Below are 26,421 nucleotides of genomic sequence, written 5' to 3' on the forward strand. Positions count from 1 at the left end.
TGTGTGTGTGTGTCTTGTTATTATTTACTGGACTTGGCAGATGTGTATTTTGATTCAACATTAATGATGTACAACTGAAATGGATGTGTAACAACTACAGCAGTACAAAAATATAAAATTCTCCACACTAGCTTTACAAAGCTTTAAAGCTAATGCCACAGAGATACTCCTCAACTAACCGCTTGACATTTCTGTCAGGTGTAGAAACCAATAGCACTACAAACAGTGCTTTCAGTATTGTTATATGATGTATATGTTATACATCTGCCATTGAAATTTTATGCAATTTAAATATGACATTGCAAGTAGTTTGTCCGTGATTGTATATGTGACGTGAGTTACACACATTTACGATGGCAGTGTGCAAATAGATTTTTATATGTTTTATATGTTTTAAAATTAAAAATAACAAAAAACTGGCAGCATTCAGGTACAAACCGTATAGATGTTACCATGAAGCTGCATATGCAGTCATGTGATGTGGGAATCATAAAGTTACCTGCAAAGATTTTGTCACAGCCATAAGCTCGCTGCCCTGTATGAACCCTATGGACTTAATACTTTCAACTAAGTATACAGAATAGTAGTCTAGTGGTAAAAGCAGCAATATTGCTTGCAATAGGGGTGCAGGTCAGCAAGAACTTCACAGTGACCATGCGCTCATAGAAACACACATGCTTTTCAAATATTCTTTTCTTTTTGTTGCTCTGCAAGTCTCCCTTTCTGACACACACATACACACAAGGAAAACTTTTGCAAAACTGCTAATTAAACTTTTAAAAAATATTTACAGAGCTTATCTTTATAAAAAAAAAATCACTCCCATCATAGGAAATGTACTTATATACTAAAGCCTGATCAGCTTTCAGTTGGTTTGTCTTTTAATTTTTTTGTTTCCTGCTGTCCATTTAATCATCAGAATCAAAGCCTGAAACTGTCTCTTCGCTGGAACGAGAGACGTGAACATGAGTAAAATGTTGCCACCAGTCAGCAAGAAGATTAAAAATACTGATCAATGGGATTATGACAACTTTGTGACCACTGAGACGGAGGAGCGCCGAGGGACCGGCTGCCTGGTGCTGTCCAGGGTCGGAGCTGACAGGACACGCCGGCGTCCTCAGAGCCGGCCGTCCCTCGTCCCGCCGGGTGATCTATTCGCCCCCCTCCACCCCCACCCCCCCTTTGCTGCTGCACCAGAGCACGGGACAGCTCATCTGAACCGTGCGCACACCGGTCAGGGTCAGGTCTCCTCAGGGGGGAATCAAAAACAGCAAAACTTTACGCGCCATCTGTGTGCGGCGGCGGGTATGGACCAGGTCCACTTTGCTCTGCCGTGTGATCACTGAATGGGAGGGAAGGCCTCCCTGTAATCGTCTTGCGGTGATAGCAGGTAAGACGCAGAATGAAAGCGCCGTCAGGTGGACTAAACAGCAGAGATAAGAAAAATAAATAAATAAATAAATAAATGAGATTTCCTGTTTAACAAAGAGATCACCATATCGCCCAGACAGCGACCAAGCTGCTCTTGATATTCAAACGATGGCTTCTCCTCAGGATCCAACCCGGAGCCAAGCGTGCACACTGCCCCTGCCTGCTGTGCCGCTCTTACTGGTGCATGCTCAAAAACGTTTGGGGGGGGTGGGGGGTGGGGGGGTCGGATTGGACGGGGACTGGGGGACGGTCGCTGTGAAAATACACTTCAAAGGCTGGTGAGTAAATATTGCAAATAATCAAATGTCTTCCTTTTCCAAACAATTCTAATTTCACTTGACACAGACACTACGCATGAAAATGACTAAGCACAATTTTAAAAGAGGAAGAGCAAAAGTATGAATATATTACACATTGTCCATGTGTATTATTGTCATTTAAGTCAGAATATAAATTTAAAAGCATTAACAGTTGCAGACAGAAATGCACTCTATAAAAATGTTATACATAAGGGTAGTTTTAATTTTCTAACAAGCACTTAAACAGTCATTGACATGCTGGCATGCAGAAGATAGGAAGTAGGGCATAAAAGCTGAAGGGGAACACCAGGAGGATTCAAGTGGTCACAGCATTAATTAATCACTGGCTTCAACTGATACAGTCCAATGTAAACATCAACAGAAATACTAATATTACTGCCACTATTACTACAAATAATACAAAGAATAATACTTATAATAATATCCTATGCATAATACAACAAATTCTGATAAGAATAATAATAATAATAATAATAATAATAATAACAATAATAATAATAATTTGTTTCTTTAAAAACGTAATCCACATACTTCTAAATCCCTCTCTAGGGACGCCTTTCCGATTTTACCTGTTTTTATTTGTTAAAAACATAGACTGTTTTTTCTTGCTCTAAAACGGAAAAACGGAAAAAAAAAATGCACAAACCTACTCGGATGCATTGCCAATCCAGCCGTAAACTGCTTCGGATCTTTCTTTTTTTTTTTGGAACTCCTGCAACGGGCTCCTGCGCTGCTTCCGCTATTGTACACTGTGATATAATAATAAAATGACATTCCGCAAGGTGTGGGTGAGTTTCATCAAATGGTTGTCGGCCAGTGAAGAGTTAAAGGGAGGAGACGGAAAGTGTCACGCCTCATTGGACAGATTATGTGCGGCAAACAAAAAGTGTGTGTCTGTGTGCCAGTCAGCCAGTGCATCGGGCCCATCTGTACGATTCTCTCCGCTAGCGAAACACAGGGCGATCGGCGGCACTGTCACTTTCAACAGACAGGGAAATGTACTGACGGAAACGGGCTGTAGAGATAGCGATAAACCCCGATTTTTTGCGACAGCGCTGCACCTAGCATCATTCCAACTTTGTGGATTATATTGTTTTTAACAGAAAGAGGTAAGCACACTGGGTTTTATTGTTTTGTTTTGTTCAGAGGGGCGACTTAAGTGCACATAATGATATGCGCCAGAAAACTAGCATCCTGCGGGCTACGAAAGAAAGGGTATCCGAACTGAATGCGATGCTCTGGAGACGGGAAGCGCCCGCTAACAACTCTGATGCAGATTTTGTACGCTCGAATTTATTTTAGTAGTAAACAAATGCTTTTATCAAATTTTCACGCAAATAAATTGCACAGTGCAATAAAAAGCCGAAGCGTTCCTTTCACGCGTTTTATGGATGTACGTGTATTCAGAGTTCTGTTTTCTCATTTGGCAGAAATGCATATTCATTGAACCTTTTGTGCGGTTCTCCCAAGTGAGCGTGCGACCTTCATACAATAGGAGAGGCTATGAGGGAGAAAAAAGACTAGTTTTCTGAGAGAGATTACTCTGACATTTGAATTTTGTCAAAGGCGGCAACGTAAGCCTGCAGCATACATAACCAAGAAGGGCTTCCTCGTTACCTAGTTATTTTTTTCAAAGTGGTCTAAGAAAAGGATAACTTTCGCAGCCTGCAACGTTTCGGGAATGCTAATTGCCTACTTCATTGGCATGCAACACACTGTCAGAAGACCACTTTAGATGACAAGTAGTTTATTTTGGTTGTTTTCAGCTATGCTTACACAGAGAACGTATTGCGAAATTAATGTAACACCAAAGGCGGTTTGGGCTCATGTTTATGGTGTGCGTTCAATAACAGTTCTCAAGTTACTCAATATAAATGTTAACTTGAATAAAGTAATGCAATTATGTATTAGCTAATAGCCCGAAGTCCAGGCCGAAATGTAACATTAAAGGCAATATATAGATAAATGCGCATTATTTAAAATAAATATATATAATATTATATTAATCAACCTGTAGTGAGCCTCTGCATATTTGTATCTGAGAGGAGGTATCTTAAACGAGTGAATAAAAAACACCCGTTATCTAACTGTACACCCATGTCATTAATAAAAACCTAGAGTAAAATATAGGCCTAACTAAATGTAGCCTACAGAACAATACGAAGGTGAGTTTCGGTAGCAAATAATTTGCGTTATAAATTATATCAAATTTTTAAATGGCACATATAATTCCATTATCTTAAATAAAAAAGAAGAACGTTACAGCCAAACAATATTCCCGACTGAGTTAGTAGTCTGAATATGTGTCATTCTAAAAACGGGTTTTTCTCACAAGCAAAACACTACTTCATTTGTTTTTCTGGAACGAGCGGGTTACAGTGATCTAGTATTTGAGGTGTCTTACACTCTTCACCTCTGTTTAACCACTCCAAAGTAAATCATATCCCATGCATGGCGAAATGAGTGGGATTCGTCTTCATCAATAAATACGCGTGCAGAGGTAAAAATAATAATTAACTCCGCGTGCTGCCTTAATTAAAGTCTCGGAGGGAACGTGGTGGATTATGGTAATGAGCAGACATACGTTCCCTCTTGTAGAATGGAGCTAAAGGTTAGCTGACATGAAATCAGTGACTTTGACAGTCCACTTGAAATCCATTCGATATGGTTCTTCCATTTTCGAGCGGACTCCACGCTCTCCCAGTGCTATCTTTTCTCAAGTCTTGAGAACGTTCTCAATGCTCATTTCAAATAAATGTGGCACTTTTAAAAATGAAAGCTATGACTTCTAAGAATGTGCGTGTTTATAAATATATCACACTATTATTATTATTATTATTAATAATAATAATAATAATAATAATAGTCATCAGCTTTAAAAGCCATTGCTCGAAAGTGCATTAAGATTGAAAAAATTAAGGAGAAAATTAATTCAGCACAGAGGCAACTAAAACACTTAATTTGCTTTTACAGTCAGTGGTGAGAGCACCATGTCGTTTGCAAATGATATCTTAATGTACCTTTAGAGGGAATTTAATTGAATTAAGAGGCTCTGTAATTTACCTGGGACGCCCTTGAGAACCTGTTAAGTGTATTTACTGCTGAGCGTGCCGCTGAGATTGGATTTTATTTGACACACGACGGTTACTCACTCAATGTTTTATATCCCAACAGCCGAAGATGGAGGAGTCCAGTTCCCAAAAGCTGGTATGGGACGGAGATGCAAAGGCAGTCCAGCAGTGTTTAACGGATATTTTCACCAGCGTCTACACCACTTGTGACATTCCAGAAAATGCCATTTTCGGACCTTGCGTTTTAAGCCACACTTCTTTGTACGACAGCATCGCTTTTATTGCTCTCAAATCCACAGACAAGCGAACTGCGCCTTATATATTCAGGGTAAGATATTTTTTTCTTTCGACTCAAATACGCGCACAAAATATAATAAGATTGAGCTGCTGCTCAGTTTTGCATTTCATTTAGATTTAATTTATAACACTATCAGCATTACGTTCTTGATATTATTTTATGCACATTTCACATGAAATTGTTTGTTATATCGTGAACAAAGCCAAATCATTGTGCTCACTTACGAATCAACGTATATTTAGATTGCATACAATTTGAAGTTGCGCTCTCTCGAGATTTAATAAAGCTGAAAGTTTCTTTTAACTATATAATGACTAGTCCGTGCTCGTGCCACCTTTATATCCCGGCAGATTAATAATCGTATATCCAATCGAAAATTAAACGCTTTTACCAATTGTTTGAAATTGTACGCAGGATTAGCGAGCAATGAGACAAAAAGCGCTATTACCGGAGAACCGCGCAGCTGTTTATGTGTAAAGAGTGGTTAGGAGCCGTTGTAACGGGCGATTATGACATGGTCTAATGGCTACCCATTGTCTGCTGGTCCTGCAGGTGGACACATCAGCGGCCAATAGCTCCTCGGAGGGTTTGATGTGGCTGCGGCTCGTCCAGTCTGCCAGGGACAAGGACGAGCAGAACCTGGAGGCCTACGTGAAGAACGGACAGCTGTTCTATCGATCTCTGAGGAGAATCGAGAAGGACGAGGAGCTGCTGGTGTGGTACGGGAAAGACCTGATCGAGCTGCTACTTCTCAGTTCCGGCAGACCACAGGGAAAGACTAAAGGTACAGCTGGGGAAAATGGGAACATATTTTTGTTCAAGCGCGACCAATACCGTGGAACTGATTGTGGCTTTTTATGTTTCGCTCTTCTAAATGCTTCTACTGCTGCAAGTGGTTCTGTTTTTTAATCGTGCGATATTTCAAAGCGATTTTTACTTTGGAGAGTAAAAATCTTCAATTTAGTCATCAGTTTGATTTAGAAAAATAATTTTTAAAACTTCACTGTATGTTTTAAAATATATATTTCACTCACACTGTGTTTGGTCTCATGCCAAGCTTTCGTGAAGAGATTTCGCAGTGAGAAAAAAATGGTTACTACAAAGCATTCCACCCATATTTTTGATCCAGTGTGTGTGAATAAAAAATGTTTTTGCCAAAATGAAAATATTTCCTTCTATGGTCTCAATTAATCTGTCGTATTGATGTAGAAAAATATCCAGTAAAAATGTATTTTGTATTATAAAAAATGAAAAAAAAAAATTCTGTATCTGTCTGTGTTTAAAATAATTAATTTATTTCTGAGTAATGTTATGTCTACATGTGTACACAGGATCCCCTCCGTATCTGTGTCCAGACTGCAACCAGCGCTTCCAGTTTGAGTTTCCGTTTCTGGCCCACTCCAGATTCCGCTGCACCAAGAGACTACAGAGCATCAATAGTGCAGACGAGGATTCTAGGGACAATGGCAAGCACGTGGACCTGGTACCCGCGAGGTCCAGCCCCAAGCTGGGCCGGTCAGAAGGGTACCCCAGCTCGCAGGACGGCAAGCCCTCCACGGACTTTCACAACTTGGCCAGGGATCTAGAGAACAACAGGACGAGTCCGCCCAGCGACAAGGAGGCCGAGATCAGGAGCGAGAGCACAAGCAAGAGGAAGTTCTCCGAGGTGGAGGAGGGCCGGGGCGGGAGCTTGCCGCAACCCGTCAAGTCCAAGGAGGACCTGGCGACCTCGGCGCAGCACTACCGGGGCGCCTACGGCCTGGAGGAGAACAGGCGGGCCTTCTCCCCCTCCAGCCCCGAGCCGACGGAGAGCAAGCGCAGCGCCTTCACCGAGGTGAAGAAGGCGGCGCCCGGCCTCAAGCACGGCGCCAAGAACCCCAGCTCCAACGCGGAGAACAAGGACGGCGGGCGCCCCGGCGGCAGCCCCGCCGAGAAGCACATGAACATGCGGCAGGTGCTGACGGAGACGCAGCCGCAGTCCCGCATCGAGGGCTCCCCCATGGGCAGCGCCTTCACCTCCGTGCCCCAGCAGGTGAGCGGCTCGGAGAGGAAGAGCGCCTTCAGCCAGCCCACCCGCTCCTTCTCCCAGCTCTCCCCGCTGGTCATGACCCCCAAGCTCCTGCCCACCGTGGACTGCCACCCGGCCGTCGGAGACACCATCTCCTCCAGCAGACTCTACCAGGCCGACCACCTGGCCGCCAAGCTCCAGGGCTCCGAGCTAGGCAGCAACTGCTCGGTTCCCGGCGGCCTCCCCAAGCAGAGCCCCTTCCTTTATGCAACCGCGTTCTGGCCAAAGACGTCCGGGCCCATCCAGCTGCAGATGCCCTCCGCCCTCACGCTCCTGCCCCCCTCCTTCACCTCGCTCTGCCTGCCCGCGCAGAACTGGTGCGCCAAGTGCAACGCCTCCTTCCGCATGACCTCCGACCTGGTGTACCACATGCGGTCCCACCACAAAAAGGAGTACTCCATGGAGCCGCTGGTGAAGCGGCGTAGGGAGGAGAAGCTCAAGTGCCCCATCTGCAACGAGTCCTTCAGGGAGCGGCACCACCTCTCGCGTCACATGACCTCCCACAACTGACTCCGCTGGCGACCGAGCTTGGGTTTTTTTCCTCCTTTCGTTGGCGTTTGTTTGAGGGAATGGCAGAGCGGCTCATTTCGTGACAGTTTCCCAACTCGGGATTACCAATCCAACCGGAAATACAGCACATCCCTAACGCACCTGTTTTCACTTTGAAAAGGACGTTGTCTTTTTTTCTTTTTTTTTCCTTCAAGTGTCATGTTTTCAGTGTATGCAAATGCATTTTGACTTTAAAAAATCTATTTATCATATGAAGCACTTATGATTTGGAAATAAGGGAAAACAATGATATGTGTAAATGTAAGTTGTATTTTATATATATATGGAAAATGAATAAAAAATGTAGGTCCATTCCATGGTTTATTATTCAATGATTTTTTTTCCATGTTCATACTAAAAGGTCACATATTGAAATCAAATGGGATTACGTCAGACTATATTTGAGAGTGCATGTAATATTAAATAGATATTGATTTAAAATGCAGTCTATAAGATGCAGTGTAAATACCTGTTTTGTTTGAATACAAAGGTGTAATATTTTGTGTCAGTGGGGAATAGTTTCAGTGTTTCTTCCTTTTGCTGAAATTTACTACTTGATAGTTTATCTAATCATGTTGAATGCTTTGACAATAAAATAGCTTTATTTTCATCGAAATGTGTGCTATAGTATATTTGTGTGATCACTGTTACCAGTACTTACTAAATGTTGTCAAGACTAATATTCTGACAGGACCAAAAAGCATATTTTAACCATATACAGAAAAGCAACATAAAAGGCTATAAAAATCGTGTTCTCTTTAGGTGGATTATGAATGTAATGCTTACAAATGATGTTATAATAACACCTCACACCATACATCACTTTTTAATATTCATTTATTTAAAGCATTATTTGTCTATTTTACCCGTTCATAACAGGCCAATATACGAGCTGCTTTATATAAAATCATTTTTCAAATGACACGCGTAACATTTGTCAGTATATATATTTTTGCGTGTGTTTGTACAAAAAACAAAATTAGCGTTAAAATGAAAATACACACACCCATATGGAAAAGTACTGTATTGAGGACGCGTTTATTGAACCAACGCTTTCATTTTAAAAACTACCTTTTATAAATACACTGACATGGAAATAAAATTCCAACGATCATTGTGTATTCAGCGTCTGTCTTTCAGAGACTGTGTCATGTATGCCATATTTAATTTTAACAGTGTACGAATTTATCATACAATATTTTATATTTGGAGATGATTCTGCAAACGGCATGCCTGTTCCCCAAGCATTATTTAAAATGATAAACACGGGCCAATTGCACATAAATTTAAATGGCGCGATCATAACCAATATTAATTTGAAATAAGATTTATGGATGAAAAGAAAGAAAATCTTGATTAAGATTATATGACATGCAAATAGACACGCATGATCAAACCGACACTACAGACCTTATTTTTACGATTTGAAAAAGCATTTATCATAGTCATATCTGTATCTCATCCATATCATTCGTGGGTATTATTATTATTATTATTATTATTATTATTATTATCATCTCAAAGTAACATTTTCGTTTAAATTCTAAAACTTAAAAGACAATATACCCAATCTGCATATCTACAAGCTTGCCACAATAACTTTTTTCAAAGGACGAAACCGCATTATTTCAAGTGCAATCTTGTGTTCAAGTAGAGCAACGGAGGGCTTAAATCCTTAGAGATTTGAGCTATCTTCATTTTTCTTCCTTTCAAGCTCTACGAAATCATGCACCCGTGAGAACAGCTGAACAGTTTATAATTGCTACTTTGTACGCCACTCTTCATATTACCAAAATTCCAGAAGTCGCAAGAGGACATTTTCTCAACGAGATTCCTTAACACGAAAAGCACTGTACATCCTGAGCGCTACCAGCGGTTCTTCACCCATGCAGAAAACAACGCTGTAATTTCAATTAACCAGAAATTAAATTTTGATCAAAGAACACGTAACCGATGAATACACCGTTCATTAAAAAGGACATCTTGTTAAATCCACAGCAAATTAACATCTACATTTGCCGTTATTTCTGAGCAGTAATGCAACACACTGCTAGATGCGGCGATTAAATTTTTTAAAGTGGTTTCAAAGCGCATGGATGCACGTCACCTTCGTTATTCGCCTTAAATGTTTCGGTGAGAGAAAAAAAGAAATGACAACATATACATACTTTTAAAATATAGCATATATGTTCCGTTTAAATGAAACAGGTAATTATGATAGCAATTACATTTTATTTATGCTTTATGCCTACATCAACAAGTTTAAGCTGTTTAGGTATTGCTGTATTTCATCCAATTATATAATAATAATAATCTGGGTAGAGACTACAATATTTCATTTTACAGAAATTCCACAGAGGAACCTAAAACACAATTTGTTTACTCAAAAATGTCAGATTTTTAAAAAACGACCTCACTAATAATCAAATCACACGCTTTTTTATTCAAACGAATGCAAGCGAAAGAATTTAAAGGAAGTTACTTTGTAACAATGAAGCTTTTCGCTCGTGCTATTACGGAATGTTTGTTTTCACAAACGATCCATTTCTTTACCTCCAAAATAATGTGAAATAAAGCAGATACGGCACATATGTAGCAGTAATGCAGGAAGGACACCCCAAGAAGAATAGAAAATGGTTAAACAGTGACACCAAGCTCTCAAAATGTGTAACTCAGTCCGTTTTCATCTTTTTAAGTTGACGATGGAATTTGGCGTCAGAGCGCTATGCTGCCCCCACACGGTAACTCGCGGTCGAATACTTCACATTCAGTTCATTATTACAAATAAATGATCGAATCCTGCACAACTTAACGCTCCTGTACATATGGTGTTTCACCAATACGAGCAAAATATTTATTTTGTTAAACAACCCTATTCAACAACAACAACGAGAACAGCAGCAAACACGCACAAAGATAATTTATCAAAACCAGCTACAACACTGTAAATGATTTTGACGTAAAATGATGTCAATGTAACCAGCTATCTGCTAATATACGGCTCAACAAGTCAGCCAGGCCCCATAACGTTACAGTCACTGGTCCCAGGGGGGACTTCTATGGCCGATTTGTGACCATATCCATTTCGCCATATGAGAGGTATCCCTGACTCCATGCTTTACTGCTGGTGTCATTTGTCCTGTCCCGAGCCCCTGTCATATCTGTCAGCACGTCAGTCTGCTCTTCAGAATCAGGAGGTGTTATATCATTACGCATGTCACTCGTGACCAACCCTTTTGGCCCACATCATAGTTAATATGGAGGCAGCAAGGTTCATTTCTGTCATTACCTTTATTTCACCATTTTTGTAATATGACCTTACTCAAACAACCACTTCCGCTGCCAGCTCCACTGAAAGCTCCTCATGAGAGACATGAGAAGTAATGTAATTTTAACTATAACTACTCTGGTGCTTCTATGCGTGAATTGGTTGTACATGTGAAGTTGGAAGTAAATAGTTACTTTCACACTCACTACATGAATCAAATGCTGAACAGTTGTGCAAGGCACATGGTGACAAGGGGGTGAACATGATTAAAAGTGAATGGTCAAAACATTGCAAAGGCTCTGAAGTAGAGAAACTGTCATTCAGTCAAATTTTGTTTGGCTCGAAAATCTTCTGTAAATCATGATTTACTGAGAAAAGATGTGACTGACATACAGGGTGATAACAGGACAGTGTGTGTTTCAAATGGAGAACCTTTCTGTTTTTTTTCTATCAAAAAACACAGTCACTAAAAATATTCTCTGCACAGGTGAAAACTACATGTCTAATTTATTTTGTACTGTTGTTACCCAAGCACCTTCCCAGTTTGATTAGGTTATCTGTGTCAAGTTATTTCGTGATTCAAAAAGCTATATTTATAACAAGCATTGAACAACAGCCCGCTTGCACTATTTTAATGCCCTGCGCATTTCGTCTTCCCTCTCGATGACAGGGACAAATTTACACGTACTGTCCAGTTTAAAAACAATCTGCCTTTGTGTATGTGGCTTCGAATTTGGTGACTCGCGCAAATGCTGGTTCGGTGCTCCCTAAATTCCTCTGGAAAATCTCTTTTCTGGATTCTATGCATTGTTGTCAGGCTAAGCCACGAGAGGGGCTACATAGGTTACACCTGTTCCCTCTCTTCATAGCATTTCCTTAGTGTGCTGCAGGGTATGTTTTTCAAATCAGTTCACTCAATCTGCAGCTGAAGGACTGAGAGCAAAAAAAAAAGCTTGCTGTTGCCCCACAGATGATCTAAACACTTTCCACCTGGTAACATATCCTATTTATTATATTACTCTGGGATGTTTTCATAAAAATAAATAACACTTAATGTTAATATTAATACCAAATGTTTGCTCACTACAAATAATTTGATTGATGGATTTATCGGTGATCCAGTGTGCCTGGAGCTTGTCTGACATGGTAAACAAGCTGATTGATAATAAAAAAGAAAAAACTTGGCCACTCTTTTGACCGTGTCAGATTTATAGGTGATGAAAAGTTGCACACGCTGGCAGGAATCTAATGTGGGTGACATAATGCCGCGGCAACTGGGCACGGTGACTTTCAGGTGAGGGGAGCGAATAAAAGCAACGGTCCACAGAGACAGCGTGGCGCGGCCAGCATTGCGGAGCCGGGCTTCTGTTGCATCCTGCCACCGCTGTGGTTTACATGTTTAGAAAAAAAAGGCCTCTCTGTGCATCCGGTGTCAACGAGAGGACCTTTAGTCCACATCTCTGGAGTGCTGATACTGCAGAAGCGGGTGTCATTGCTCCACAGCGCAAGTTTATTTGTACCACATTACATTACATTATTGGCATTTAGCAGACGCTCTTATCCAGAGCAACTCACATAGGTTACAGTTTTGACATGTTATCCATTTATACAGCTGGATACTTACTGAAGCAATTTGGCGTTTAAGTGTCTTTCCCAAGGGTACAGCAGCAGTGCCTCAGCAAGGATTTGAACCAGCAACCTTTTGGTTACAAGTCCTGCTCCTTTCCACTATGCTACACTTCCACCTCCATGAAACAACAGCACTTGTTTTCCAAGTCTTTAAATCTTCTGTACTTCAGTACCTCGTCTCATGCCACTTACAGAGTTGTGTGGACACAGAACAAGACACAGGAGCAGCAATGGCAGCCAGATCTCCTTTTTTCGCGCCTGACCGCTGCCCCTTCTCCCAGCAGTGGGGTTTTGGCTCTGGCCCCGAACGCGTCCGAGAGGCACGTCCCATGTCATTATGGGAACACAGTCTCCGGTGGCTGCAGCAATGACAAGACCGCAGTCAGCAGTCACCTCTCAGGGCGCAAAACTTTGGCACGACTGATACTGAGTTAGATGCTAGTTCATCACCTGGGCCATTCGTCACAGCGGCAGAGGACATTCTTTTATTTACTACCGAGGGAGGGGCTCTGCTTTAAGCTTTCCCCCGAGGTAAAAATACAAGCGTGAAGGAAATCCAGTGTAAAACTATACGGAACTAATCTTTCACTGCTGTGAGGGCTGCTGGGTGCCTGCTCTGGCTATCCTCGACCACCACCCCCCCCCCCCCACACCCCTCACCCCACCCACCCACCCACAGCAAGTGCAGGCAGGTAGGGATAGGGCCAGATTTATGGGATGGGGAAGTACACAGAAAACCCCCGGCGAGCTGAGAAAAATTAGCGGCTGTTTGTTTCTTTAGCCAGGAAGCCCGGTCACTGAGAATGGCACCGAGAAGAGACCCATCACTCCACAGATAAGGCAATACATTAGAAGAAGGCAGCAACTTCCGCGCTTCAACCCTGACCTGGAGATATTGACCCGGGCCATTCCGCCCGGCATTCAAATGGAGATAGATGATCCCAGGGGAGAGACAGATGTGGAAGAAGATAACAGATTTAAAATAGCACCGTTGTTCACTCCCGACAATAGAGTCACCACACACTCTTTTCAGTTTTCTAGCCTTAATGGATGCAAACAAATCTTGGCTTCAGTAACGCATACAAACCTGATGACTAATTTAAGAAGAAGACATTTTTAATGGTCAGATTTTTTTTTGTTACAGATGTTGCTGATGGAAATTAAATATGAACCATTAGTGAATCTTACATTTCATTTACAATGTAGACAAAAAAGGTCTGTGGAATAGTAGTGATATTCTAATGTACTTTTGGCCATGATGTAAGATAAAACTGAACACAAATACATGTTTACATATTCTTTTACCAAAGCGATGTTTATGAACAGCTTACTAATTGTATTTATTCCTAAAATGTTTTGCTTGTGTATAATAAAACCATTTACCTTGCCACAACGCAGGGAAGAAACCTTTTTTTAAAATAGAGTACATCTGAACATCTCAAATGAAGAATATCAACATTGTTTCATTGAGCCACAACATGAGCTATCAAGGAGCTCATTATTTCTTCTGAACTGAGTAACCACTGTGGCTGATGTGGTTTTCAGCACACGGATATTGAAATACTTAGTGTCACGTGAGACTCGAAGGCTAGGAGGTAGCCTGCCCGCAGTCATTCATCTGTTAGCAGATGTTGGGCCAATAGATCGCTCACCATTGGAATCCCCTGGGGGGGAGATACCTATTGACATCTTACGAAAGCGGTCGGAGAACTGTCATTCAGCCCTCAGTGTCAGGGGGGCAGGTGTCCGTTCACTCCACGCTGACAGAAAGGGGGGGACTCAGTCAAGGGCGCCCATTGACAGTGACTTGTCAGTAGTTTAGTGGCTTCCATTGACAGGTGGCTCTGTGTGTAACCGGGCAACAGGTGTTTCTTTGTTCATCATCAAATGGACTGAGACCACAGTGCAAAACAAAGTGTACTTTTCCCCCAAATTAATGACGAGCACGTTCACTCTTAAAGCGAATGTTTAGACCTCTGAGGTGATTAAATGCCCTGCTGATGAGCGGAATGCTCTGGAAACATTACGCGTCAGGCCTTCTGTAACCCCTGTGTTGTCTCATAGCTCTTAGATTTAGGGTGTAGGCTTTAACCAAAAAAAAGCTCCATTTAAAAATATTTTTTGGGGACTGAGAGACATATGCCCGCTGAGGAAATAAAAGTCAGAAAAATCCTTGCTTTGCCGTGGTGGAATGCACAAACAGCTGGGTTGTTTTAAGGGTTGCAAGAGATTGAAATTGTTATTTTAATTGCACAGTTCACTTAACCACTGCAAACATTCCCAGTCACGTTTTGATCAGCAAAAGGAAGCGGCTAATTACAGTCAGGTAAGTAGTTCTTGTGTTCTAGTGCTGCACACGTGTATTTCAGTTAATATACAAAAGACACAGTAATCACAGTTTAATGGCAGTGATTATTAATGCAATTGTGGGATTTCCTTTATCAAACCTCCTTAAACCAATTTCAGACATTTGGGAATTCCTCCTTGTTGTCGAAAGAAAGTACATTGATTGAGTTTTTACACGGGTCCAGTGTTCTCGTCACTGTTGTTTCTGGTTGCATCGTAAGCAATAGTTCCATTTTTTTCAGGTTGGTTTTTACAAATGGAGGTGGCTCAGATGACCTCCTGTTGTCCTCATTTGCAGAGCCAGGACAGATGTGTAGCTGTCAGAGGATACACATCACAAACACTCTGAATTATTAAAGGGCCGTATGTGTTCTTTAACAACTTTTACTAACTTCATACAACTCAGCAATTGTGTCTTCATAGGTCAAAGTGTGCTAAGCAACTGAACATTAAAACTTGAAGGTGTCTTTTTCTAAAATTAAATTTTTGCTCTTGAAAGAAAAAAAAAAAAGCATGTGTGTCCTTGTCTGTGAATGACATCCTTTGTACATGGGGAAAGCTGATTAGCACAACACTAACTGATGCAAAAGTACTGTGTAAACATGTGGTTACTTTAGCATCATTCAGCAGTGTTCGCTGATGGCAAGCTCTCAGTGATTCTTATATCACTTGCCTTCAACCAAGACTATGTGATGGCATAGTTCATTTCCACACTGAAGAGTAAATACATAGGGGAACGTTGCTTAAAAGGGTATTTGCCAAGATAACATGCAAAACCAGTCCACTTTGGCCGCTGTCTGCTCACAGCAGAAACCGTGCTGAAGCTGGAAAGGATTTAGGAGGAGATATCAACCAGGTACATCTGTGTTTATACTTCTGAAAGGATTACAGCTCCATTGTTAATGAAATGCTTCATAAGAATGAATAGCATTTCTGGTGGCCGAAGTAAACAGTTCCACATGGTTTACATAATCTATCTACATCTAAATGAATATCTACAACACCAAATCTTTGCGAAACCCACATTCCCACCATGGTAATTCCTACCATAATAATTAAATGCTTAGAGTCACCTGAAAATGAGTTGATGTTATGTATGTTATATACTGTATGTTGGTGGGAGATCTTTTATTTTAATATGTTATTGACACTAATGGATATTACTAAACCTTAATATATGGCTGGTCTGCTCATAGTTACAGAACAATTATATCCCAGGTGTATAAATAAAACAACAGCCACTATCCACTATGTCCAATCATAATGAACACCAAAGAAATATGAGGCATTTGCAAAAAGAAAAATGGAAGACAGTGCATAATGCCTTTAACAGATTCAGAGAGAAAGGCGTGCTGGCCACCTCCTGCATGGAAAAAATGTGACTTTTTTCAAAGATTATATGACATAACAGTTGGTTATACTTTTCCATCTTTCCCAAAGCATATGCTAATGTGGAGAGGGGCGTGTCCACGCCATATTTGAAGTACATGCTAATGTAATCAGATATAATTCCACATTATGATTATTTTCTCATATGGTCCAGACACCCTCACAAAGCATGTGTAGGCTTCCCACTGTGGCACCCCACCCAGATGAACTATGGGATCCTTGTCTTAACCATTTCGCTGAACAGCAGGGCATTAAGTAGGAAGGACTGGCTAGGACAACAGTCTCCCCTGGTTATGGGAAACCTCCACATTAACCAGATTGTTGCCACAGTGCTTCTGTCAAAGCCATGCCGTAATGAGACCGTGCGTATAAAATCACCCATCACACACCATGGGGGTGTCTCCGTATTGATGTTTCACTGAGTGGATGGATTTCAGATACAAAGTACTACACTCTTATGCCTTGCGACCTTGCTAAAGCGAGCATCTATTATGCAGTAGCCTACTAAATGTATACAACATATGAACATGCAGGTAATATTAGAAACATGTTGATCACCAAACGTGTTAAATGAATCAAAATACATATTCTTTCCCAATATAGCATTGGTCTTAAAATATGATCTGCATTCAACACTATAAACAAATCAGTCATGTATTAACTGCAGTAAATAAATAATAAGTTCATTTTAGGCACGTGTTGCGATATAATACTACAGGAAATAACTTGCGCCTCATAAACTTTTGAAATATATAGTGATTGTAATAACATTTTTTTAGAATTGCATTGCTTTTCTTGTTTGAAAAAAAAATATGCATGTGTGCGTATGCAGTTAATAACAAATGAAATTACAACCCTGCATATTACGCAGAAAAGACCAACCTTATCCACAAACGTTCGCTTTTACTCGTTCGTGAGGCTGTCACTGCGGGTTTGCAGAACCTGAAACGCTTCACCTGAGTAACCATATACTCCAAATCTATTTTAAACCATCTGCGGTCCCCGGAGGTTTTTGCAGATCGTTTTTGATGGAGTTTAGAATGATTTAAGGGCAATCTTTAACTTTGACACAAGGCATGACTCATTGCCCCGCGATTCCTTTTTCTCTCAGTTATAAATTATTTGTGAGCCTTGGCGATCTATTAAAATATGTTCCCTCATGCGTAAAATACCGCGCATACTGCGTTCTGTCACGCTTGTTGGTCTCGAAATGGGGCTCTGACAGATTCCACCTTTTCGCCTTATCTGCGTGGATCGATATCGAGCAGGACTGTTAGTTTTGAGAGGGAAATCCGGATGAGAGTGCCCTTCAGAACCCAGGCATGCATCAAGCAGTGAGATCATTTGTGTTATAAATATCTCCGTGCCAGCAGAACTACTCCAGCGACTGCAGCCAGGGTTATGCCTGCCAGTCCCGTAACTGCATGTGTGTGCGCAGAGTTGCTCGTGCATGGAACACAGGATCAACAACAAAATGCTAGAACTATCCTAGCGCAGTCAGAGCGTCCCGTTTTGGAAGAATGAGCGTTCCTCTCTGCCTTTTCTTCTTCGCTCACTTGATTTCCCTAGTCGACGTGACCGAATCCGAACGCGTTCCGTTTGAGGATCAACTTCTTGAAGAAGCAAGCAATTCAGGACGCAGGACTGGCAGATTGTACTGTAGGGTTGGCATTGGTTTCCATCTCCAGATTCACCCAGATGGCAGAGTCAACGGAAGTCACGAACCCGATCAGTTAAGTAAGTTAATAATTAATCATTTGCAATGTACTTTGCTGGAAGTGGTCCAATAAATGTATGATGAGAAATGGGTTGTTTGCGCATTAGAGCTGCGTACCTTAGAAATTATTTGAGCCTTTCCCTGTATGTGTTTTTCCTTACAAACAATTGTGCTAATTGTGCTTTGTCCTTTACAATTGGGCGAGTATTATTATATGTCATTTAGGTCATAATAACTATGGCTCCCCCAATTTTTGTTATACCAAAGTGAATTTGCCAATTCTGTATTCCACAAATTCAATTAACATTTCACAAAAGCTCAGTGGGAATGAATTAAGTTCACCTTTGAAATTATTATTTAAAACTGATAAGGTTCGGCGCTATTCAATATTCGGAAGAGTTACGAAGTAATATAAGTGCGTCATTATACGAGTCTTACACATGAACTATTTTGTCTTAATTTTTCATAATGTGTGGATGTGTGATATGTGGCTCAAATTCCTCGTTTGTTCTTGTTTTGGTCGTGGCAGGTATGCGCGTAACAGGTGCAACTGCTGGGATTAGAATATTTTTGGTTGGGAACCAGCATGGGTTGTCTCAAGTCCAGTGTAATTGCATATTGCAAATGGTTGTCATTGGCACTTCAATTAGGGACATGCCAGTATTTAGAGTTTGTATTGTAAGCCAAATGTTTTATTGTAAAATGTAATACAATAAAATCAGTTTAAGCCATGTATTAAACTGTTCTTGCCCCCGAACGCGAAGCGTTTTTTTTAGTGTAATATCTTACTTTGACAAACATTTCATGTCCATTAACTAAAACTGAATTAAGAAAAGAAAACAAATTAAATAGTGCAGTTACACAATAAAATACTGATGACCATCTAAGTCTTGAAAGAAACATTAATATTTAAGTATGCTTGTTAAATGTATTTTTGAAATGGCATAACAACATATTTAATCCTTCATTCAGTATGCGGTTGTGGTGTGCTCATGGTGTTAAATGACAATGGGTGTTTTTCGACACTGCCTGGAGAGGCAGGCATGGGTGAGGGTTAAATAAACCACAACCCTTTCTCCAAAGTAAATTACTGCCATTTAAGTGCCAAGTGCCAAGGTTTGTGGCAATGCTGATGAACTCTGAATCACTGCTGTGAGAGTAGGGTGTGGGACGGGAACCAGGTAATCCACCATTCAACGAAAGGATGTGTATAGACAATAGAGAAAAAGCAAAAATGTAACAGCCCCATCAATCACTCCAGGCCCTAAAGTTTACTTTTACATTTATTCATTTGGCAGATGCTTTTATCCAACTTAAAACTTACAAGTGAGTTAAAGTTAAAGCAAACTGGGAGTTTTGAACTGTATGAGAGGGTGCAGCCCTGCTTGTTGGCCACAAATGCAGCAGGACGTCTGCTGCTGTCAGTGAAAGCAAATTCCATTTCCTCAGTACAAGGTGTTGAGTGGGGGGGCAATCAAATAAGTGGTAGATCACAAACCCCTTCACCATCACGCTTTCTCAGTCAACCACACAGAGAGTGCACATGCTTACAGACGACGTGACGCTGCACACACGGTCAATTGCATGGTGTTACAATGAAGTTTTGCAAAGCATCCAGGGTGTTTCTCCATGTATGAGAAAATGATTCCCGTGGAAAGAATTTGGCTGGACAAATATAGTTGGAGTTAGATGTATGTAGTTGTATGCAAGAAAATATCATTTAATCTACTATTGTTATTTTTCACTCTTACGTGCACTTTAGAATAACAGCCTGGCATAATACAAAAAAGAAGAAATTTGCAAAATAGAAGTACTATCAGTAGAAAACACACTAAATTAACAATGCATGGTAGAATACTGGAATACATCAAGGTTCCCTGTTAGGACCTTGTGCCTTTTCATGTCTTCAGTCATTTGCCCAAATACTGCTCTTCTTATCATTTTAGCTATGAATCCACAATGCAAATGTTCCATGAATCTGACCATTGCCAGGATTAAACAATAGTTAATCCTGCTTTCTGCATGCAATGTCTGTAGAATCACATGCACACCGCCTTACAAATGTGCTGCAAATCCAGGTAACTTGCAAATCATTCAGCACAGGGCTGCTGAAACATGCTGTCTTGTACCCAATGCCAGTTGGCATTACTGAGATGCAAACGGAACATATTGCTAAATCATGAACATATTGTGTTTTTTGCAGGTGTGCTGGAGCTCTTTGCGGTTTCTCAAGGGGTTGTGGGAATTCGAGGAGTTTTTAGCAACAGATTTCTAGCCATGAACAAAAGGGGGAGGCTACACGCCATCGTAAGTATTAACATATTTCAAGAACACACTGTCAGGAGAAAAGAAACAAACAGATTTTTTTTTTTTTTTTAAAAATGATGAAGTCTCATGAACAACTCTGGCATGCAGCGCATTGTAATTTGCCTGGAAATGAATTTGAAATTAGCGACTCCTGACAAATATTGCAACATCGATAAATGTTCTCCCCCTTGACTCACCTTAAAAGACTTTCTGCACCACATTCATAGCCAGTCCACACGAGCCCGCTCAGGGAGACGGTCTGCTTGACAGAAGCAGCGGCCCATTAGCATGTGTTAATGGGAAGCACAGATTAAAGGGAGTCTGGTTTAGCTGATAATATACAAGGAAAAAAAAAATCAATACATCGAGTAAACAAACGGAGGCAGCTGCAGACACACTGAATGCTCAAGTCCTGCACCAACAGCAGCATCGCTCTGAAGCACTTTGCACAAAACATCCGACTTCTTTATTGTTCCACAAAAAAGAGGCAGGGAATTGGGAAAGGGGTTTAGCTTGTGCGTCAGACATTTTTTTGTAATCGCTCATCAAACGGCATTTTAGAACAGCAAGTCTTCTTAACCATGAAAGTACGTGAAATAAATCCATGTAAATGTACTCCAAGCATAAATGATAGAGCCACTCCCTTCAATATGGATTTTTACAATTTTGCATCAAACGTTTGTTCTTGTCTGCACATGTAGGAGATCAGATCGGTACTCCTCCTCAGACCATAACCCTTGCTAAAAGCCACCCATTTGAGATAAAAATGTGATAGCCCTGTGACAAGAAATGGCTGAACATAGTGAAATGCTGACGGAACTGTTGAAAGAGAGAGGGGAGAAAAACAAAGGATAAATCTTAGGATGAGCCTCAGAGACTGTGCAGACACAGGCGACAATTAGGGCAGCTGTGACGGATCCGTCAGTGTTGAATTAGGTTTGATTTTCCTCAACACGGCTACAGTTGCAGGGGCTTATTTAATGGTTCTGTCAGCGTGGGACTTAAACCCGAGGCCTCGCACTTCACAGACGGGGCCCGGGTCTTGCTAGGACTATCGAATGACACACCCCGTCTTGTGATGTTGCGCTGTCCGTCATACTTAATATTTAGATGTTTTCATAGCGACAATTTATTGCGCGAATAATGGTGCGCGGAGACAGATGAGCGTCACGTCGCGTGACCTACCCAGCAAGTCATTACAAACACAATCTTTAAAAAGGTCAAAGGGTCGGCCCAATTTATCGAACAAACAATCTTGAACGAGGAAAAAAAGAGAAGAAGCAGCAGCCATGCAATGTAACGAAATCAATTCTCATTTGACCTTCACCAAATAAGACCTTCGCCAGATCACTCTGTTAGATTTGTTTGTTTTGATTAAGGGGACACAAGTCTCCTTATGGCAAGGTAAAAACTAGGTTTTTTGTTCACCTGAATGTAACACGTATATATTCAGGGAGTTGTAGTTGAGTGAAGAACATCTTTGGTTCAGTATCTCATGTGGAACGATTCCAAATGACTGGCCTTGTTTTCTCCACTTGAATCCAATCAATCACATCGCAGTGTTCCTGGTGTAGACTGATTAAAGAACAACAACTTGCAGACCGAGCCTCACGAGCTGCAAATTTCAGCTGCAGTGGCAGAGAACTAACTACACGGATGAGAAATAAGAGACAAAGCTGCAGTTTTCAGCAAGTAAGAGCCATGTTTTTCAGTGCTGACATCTTAAAGTGGCAATCTTTAACTTAGGAATTCCTTACAAAATGGGCTGTCGAAATATACTGTAATTGTATAACTGCAAGTTATATTGGATTCGAGTGTGAGTTGAATTGAAAGCAAGAGGACCCTGTCGTCCGGAGGATTATGAGAAACAACTGTTTTAAAGACAGACAGATCTCTGTCAGGACTGAAGCAGGTGAAGCAGCTGTGCAAGCATTATGATTTTGACAATAAAATGTCCCCTAACTGGTCTCAGCAGTTAAACGTCCATAAATATTGAAAGCATAAAGCAGTTTCTGCACAGCTAAATCTCCCCAAGCACCACTGAATGTCAAGCTGGAAACACAAAAAACGGGCTACAGTTGAAAATAACAGCATAAACGACCATCGATCACATGCATCACCCGTTACTAACTCGATGCAATATGGTTATTTTTGAAATGCATACTTATAAAAGCGTATTATAGTTATGATAGCTATGATGTATGGGTAAATCTGTTGATTTCCTTAGATAATCCATGGTATGTTTACATTCTAATGTAAAATAATACCCAGAAGGGAATGCAAATTTAATGTGAATTAGATAACTACTTAAGTTTGTATATACAGGGCACTGAAGTTATGGAAGCTTGCATAGTGACTGGCATGTTTAGAAAGTATTATAATGGCATCATTTTCTGCTATGCTGCACTGTTCAACAAAGCAGAACTGTTGTATTATTACAAAATCCAATTTAGAGGTTATATAAGGCAACATACTGAGCAAATGGGGAACCTTGAACACATTTTTTAGTTTCCCACCAAAAGTATTTTTAGCAGATCAACAGTGATCCCTTGAACATGACAAACATCTTTGTTCTTATCATTGTTCCGAGAACAATACCTTACCACACTGCATTCATGCTGATGTCTTGGCAATCCATTCTACTGTTTAGCCACGGTCCTCCCTGAAAGACAGTTTTTTTTTCTCATGATATATAGAATTGTTTTCACTTAACCATTAAAAATGTGAAGGTTCATCCAGCTACTAAGCAAGCCAAAAACAAATCACACAAAATCAAAATAATAACCATATGGTTCATACAGCGGTATTCATCTATACTGTACCTTCCAGAAATGTGAAAATTCAGGATTTCATCAAAACTCCCACTTACAGATTTATGGTTTTTTTTTTTTTTGTGAACTTGTTATAAAGAAACCAACTAGACACTTGTGGCTGCCAGGTTATCGCTTTGGAACAACAGCATAGGTGAAACTCAATCCCAGTGTTAGTGCCCTCACAGCATAAATGAGGAAATCATTGCAGGAGAAAACCAGCATCTGTCTTTTTTTCGGTGCCCTGGTTGGATAAAGTTATTTCATGGACTAATGAGTTTCAGGCAGTACAAAGGACGCCCTGCTCCTGTCACTCACAGCAACTCTTTGATAGGAAAGTCATTTTGATGACTTTGAGCTGCGCTGCAGATAAAAGTAAGTCTTGCAATTATTTTGTAACCCCTCAACAGTCCGCTCTGTGGGCTTGTGTCTATTATCTGCTCATCGCTTTTCATTATGCCTCTTTATAAGCGGTAACCCAATCAAACCACAAAGTGGCCTGCTTCTACCAGCTGCTAATGCAATGTTGTACAGCGTAAGCGCCCAGTAATTATGGATTGTAGGGGTGCAGCGAGGCTTTGTACTATAGCTTTGACTTGTTCTATTTTTTTCTGCATGTATTAGAAGTCAGACATCGGACATATCTTTAAATCAGAGTGCCAAAGTGGTCATTAGAATCATACTTTTATTTGGGGTCTGAACTTCCATCAAGGGATTGTTTACCTCAGGTAAACCAATATATGACAATGAAGTAAACAATCAAGCTAAATAAAAGTAGATGAAGGAACAGGATCTCAACATAACGCAGTTGAATGGTCGTCCTTTCAGGGTGTTTACTTTGGGATGAGTAGCAATGTTTAAGAGGGTTGGGGGGGGGGGGTGTATGCACTGTGTGTAGTTCCAGGAATATTCCCGGTATGATTGATGGTACCTAGACAACCCACTAATCTCCAAAAGAAGGCCCTTGCCCAAATGGATGGGCGCAGGAGCGGGTGTTGGATTGCAAGATAAAGTGTTGGGTACAGATCCGCCGGGCGGTGTTCTTTCCCGCTGACTTAGGTGCTCGGTGCTTAGTGCGTTTCATAATTAACTCTGAGGGATGGGTTGGAGTCACGCTGGCTGTCTCACATGTTAAAATACTCTCTCTGACTCAGTCTTAATCATGGGCTGCATAAACCCGGACTCTCCAGCCCAGAAATGCCTTTAAGCGCTCACTGGGGAGCAGTATCATTCCTGCACGGACTGTTTTACAGGTCCGTGTCATGAGACCAGCAGATGAGCGACGTCTGAAACGTTGAAATGTCTTGTATGGGGTTTTTTTTTCTTCAGCCTCGACATTGTTGGGGCGATTTGTTTTCGTTCACAAAGAGAATTGATGTCAGCGTCGTGGAATATCTGGCAGAGTGCGTCATCTCACGAAGCTTGTTTGATGAGAAATTTCCTGAAAAGGGATACGGGTGATTGTTATTCCTCAGGCATAAAGGCAATTATCTAATTAGAGACCTACAGGAGAAAAATAGCTGAGGCAACGTGGTAGTAAGTAAACAGATTCCCAGATGGGAGCCAGCTGAACGCTGGTTCAGTATTATTGTAAGGACATGGTGTTATTCACCTTATGTCACTTATTATGGTATCAAGTGTAGCTGGGGTTTAACTGTATGTGACCGTCAGCGTCATACCCCAGCTTTCTTTGGCCTCCAGTCTGCTGTATGTCAAGCTTGTCAGGGCCAACTACAGTATGGCCGCTCAGAGCCTGCCATGGCCGTATTATTGTTTCTGTGCCTACAGCCTGAGAACGCCCTGGCAGATCCGTGAGTCACCGCCTGAAAATTGCGTTCCGTGTTGTTATTCCTCTGTTTGTTTTCTAGGAGAAATTCACAGATGATTGCAAGTTCAGGGAGCGGTTTCAGGAGAACAGCTACAACACGTACGCCTCGGTGACACACAAGAACCACCGGAGTGGGCGGGAGTGGTTCGTGGCGCTCAACAAGAGGGGCAAGGCCAAGATGGGCTCCAGCCCCCGCGTGAAGTCCCAACACGTCTCCACGCACTTTCTGCCCAGGTTCGGCTCCCAGGACAGGACCGAGCGGGGCTTCACCATCACGGACAAGAGCAGGGAGAGGAGAAAAGACCCCCCGCTGGCGCCGCCCAAACCGTCCCCGCCGAAGATCAATGTCAACGCCGGACAGAAGCCCGCTCAAACAGTCAAATACTGGCCCAAGTTTCGGTTTGGATAGAGACTCGGCGGACACAAGAACTATAAGGATCTGCAGGACATGGACACAGACAGACAGGAGCTGGTGTTGCCTTTTTAAGGGCCTACACTTTTAGTGCAGCGTATTTTTTCCAATATTTAAAGCATTCCGATCAGCAGTTAAACATGCTTACAACACAAGGGCTGCAAAAAGATGACGTTAAAAATTCACCTAGGGTGGTCCTATGGGAAAATAAAACTGAGAGAAAGTGTCAGAGGGGCAGTACCAAGCACTTTTTCAATCTGCCCTATAATAAATCACTGACTTTCTGAGTGCTTGCTACATTTGACCAAACACTTCTGAGGTTCACTTCTAGATATTTATTGACTTCTCCAAATGTTTAAATGAATGTCAGGGTCTGGTTATATATACATTTAATTGGTGATTGTATGGTAAACTACTGATGTTTTATTCAGAGAACGGCCCTAGAAGCCATTTCATGTACAATTTGAACAGTACAGTTAGTTTACTGTTGTTTACACAGCTTTTTGACAAAGGTCTTCCTTTCCTCCAAGCCTGAAGCTGTTGCACTTTTTTTCTTTAAGTTATGAGTATCCAAGTGGAAAAGCCCACTTGTACTTAACACCTCAATGCTTTTTTTTTAGCTGAAAAGAGTGAAAACCATCTTTTAAGCTCATCAGCTCTCCTTACTGTTTATGTTGCTGACAGACAATCCACATTCTCTTTCTGTGTGCTTCTTTCTTTAAAGTACTGTACTGTATCTTTCATATCCAACAAATTGCTGCCAATGTTTTGTCACAATGTCGTGAAACATAGGAATTGAAAAGGTATCCAAATGTTCCATTTTTATACCCCCTGACAGATCCCTCCCACCCACCCTAAGCCCAATAAAAACCAGTGGTTGCATTGGAATGAGGGGAAATATGAATTGGGGGCTACTTAACCTCCAGGAGCAGGTCTACTCTTCCTGAACAGCTGGAGGATCAAGAAGTTGAACCGTCC

At 41.3% G+C, this 26,421-nt stretch overlaps 2 protein-coding genes across 2 annotated transcripts; both read left to right on the plus strand.

The window, feature by feature from the left end:
- The first annotated feature begins 2,675 nt into the window (after nucleotides 1-2,675).
- On the plus strand, nucleotides 2,676-7,833 carry prdm8b (PR domain containing 8b). The gene is made up of 4 exons (XM_036527719.1): nucleotides 2,676-2,860; nucleotides 4,926-5,150; nucleotides 5,673-5,904; nucleotides 6,452-7,833. Exons 2-4 carry the CDS (start codon nucleotides 4,932-4,934, stop codon nucleotides 7,696-7,698), a joined length of 1,698 nt encoding a protein of 565 aa, XP_036383612.1. The 5' UTR covers nucleotides 2,676-2,860; nucleotides 4,926-4,931; the 3' UTR covers nucleotides 7,699-7,833.
- A 4,434-nt stretch (nucleotides 7,834-12,267) lies between these two features.
- On the plus strand, nucleotides 12,268-25,440 carry fgf5 (fibroblast growth factor 5). Its single transcript, XM_036526827.1, has 5 exons — nucleotides 12,268-12,299; nucleotides 12,916-13,064; nucleotides 17,939-18,106; nucleotides 20,290-20,393; nucleotides 25,072-25,440. Exons 1-5 carry the CDS (start codon nucleotides 12,268-12,270, stop codon nucleotides 25,438-25,440), a joined length of 822 nt encoding a protein of 273 aa, XP_036382720.1.
- Nucleotides 25,441-26,421: the final 981 nt, after the last annotated feature.

The sequence above is a fragment of the Megalops cyprinoides genome, chromosome 4, assembly GCF_013368585.1.
Source record: "Megalops cyprinoides isolate fMegCyp1 chromosome 4, fMegCyp1.pri, whole genome shotgun sequence".
NCBI classification, from domain to species: Eukaryota; Metazoa; Chordata; class Actinopteri; order Elopiformes; family Megalopidae; genus Megalops; species Megalops cyprinoides.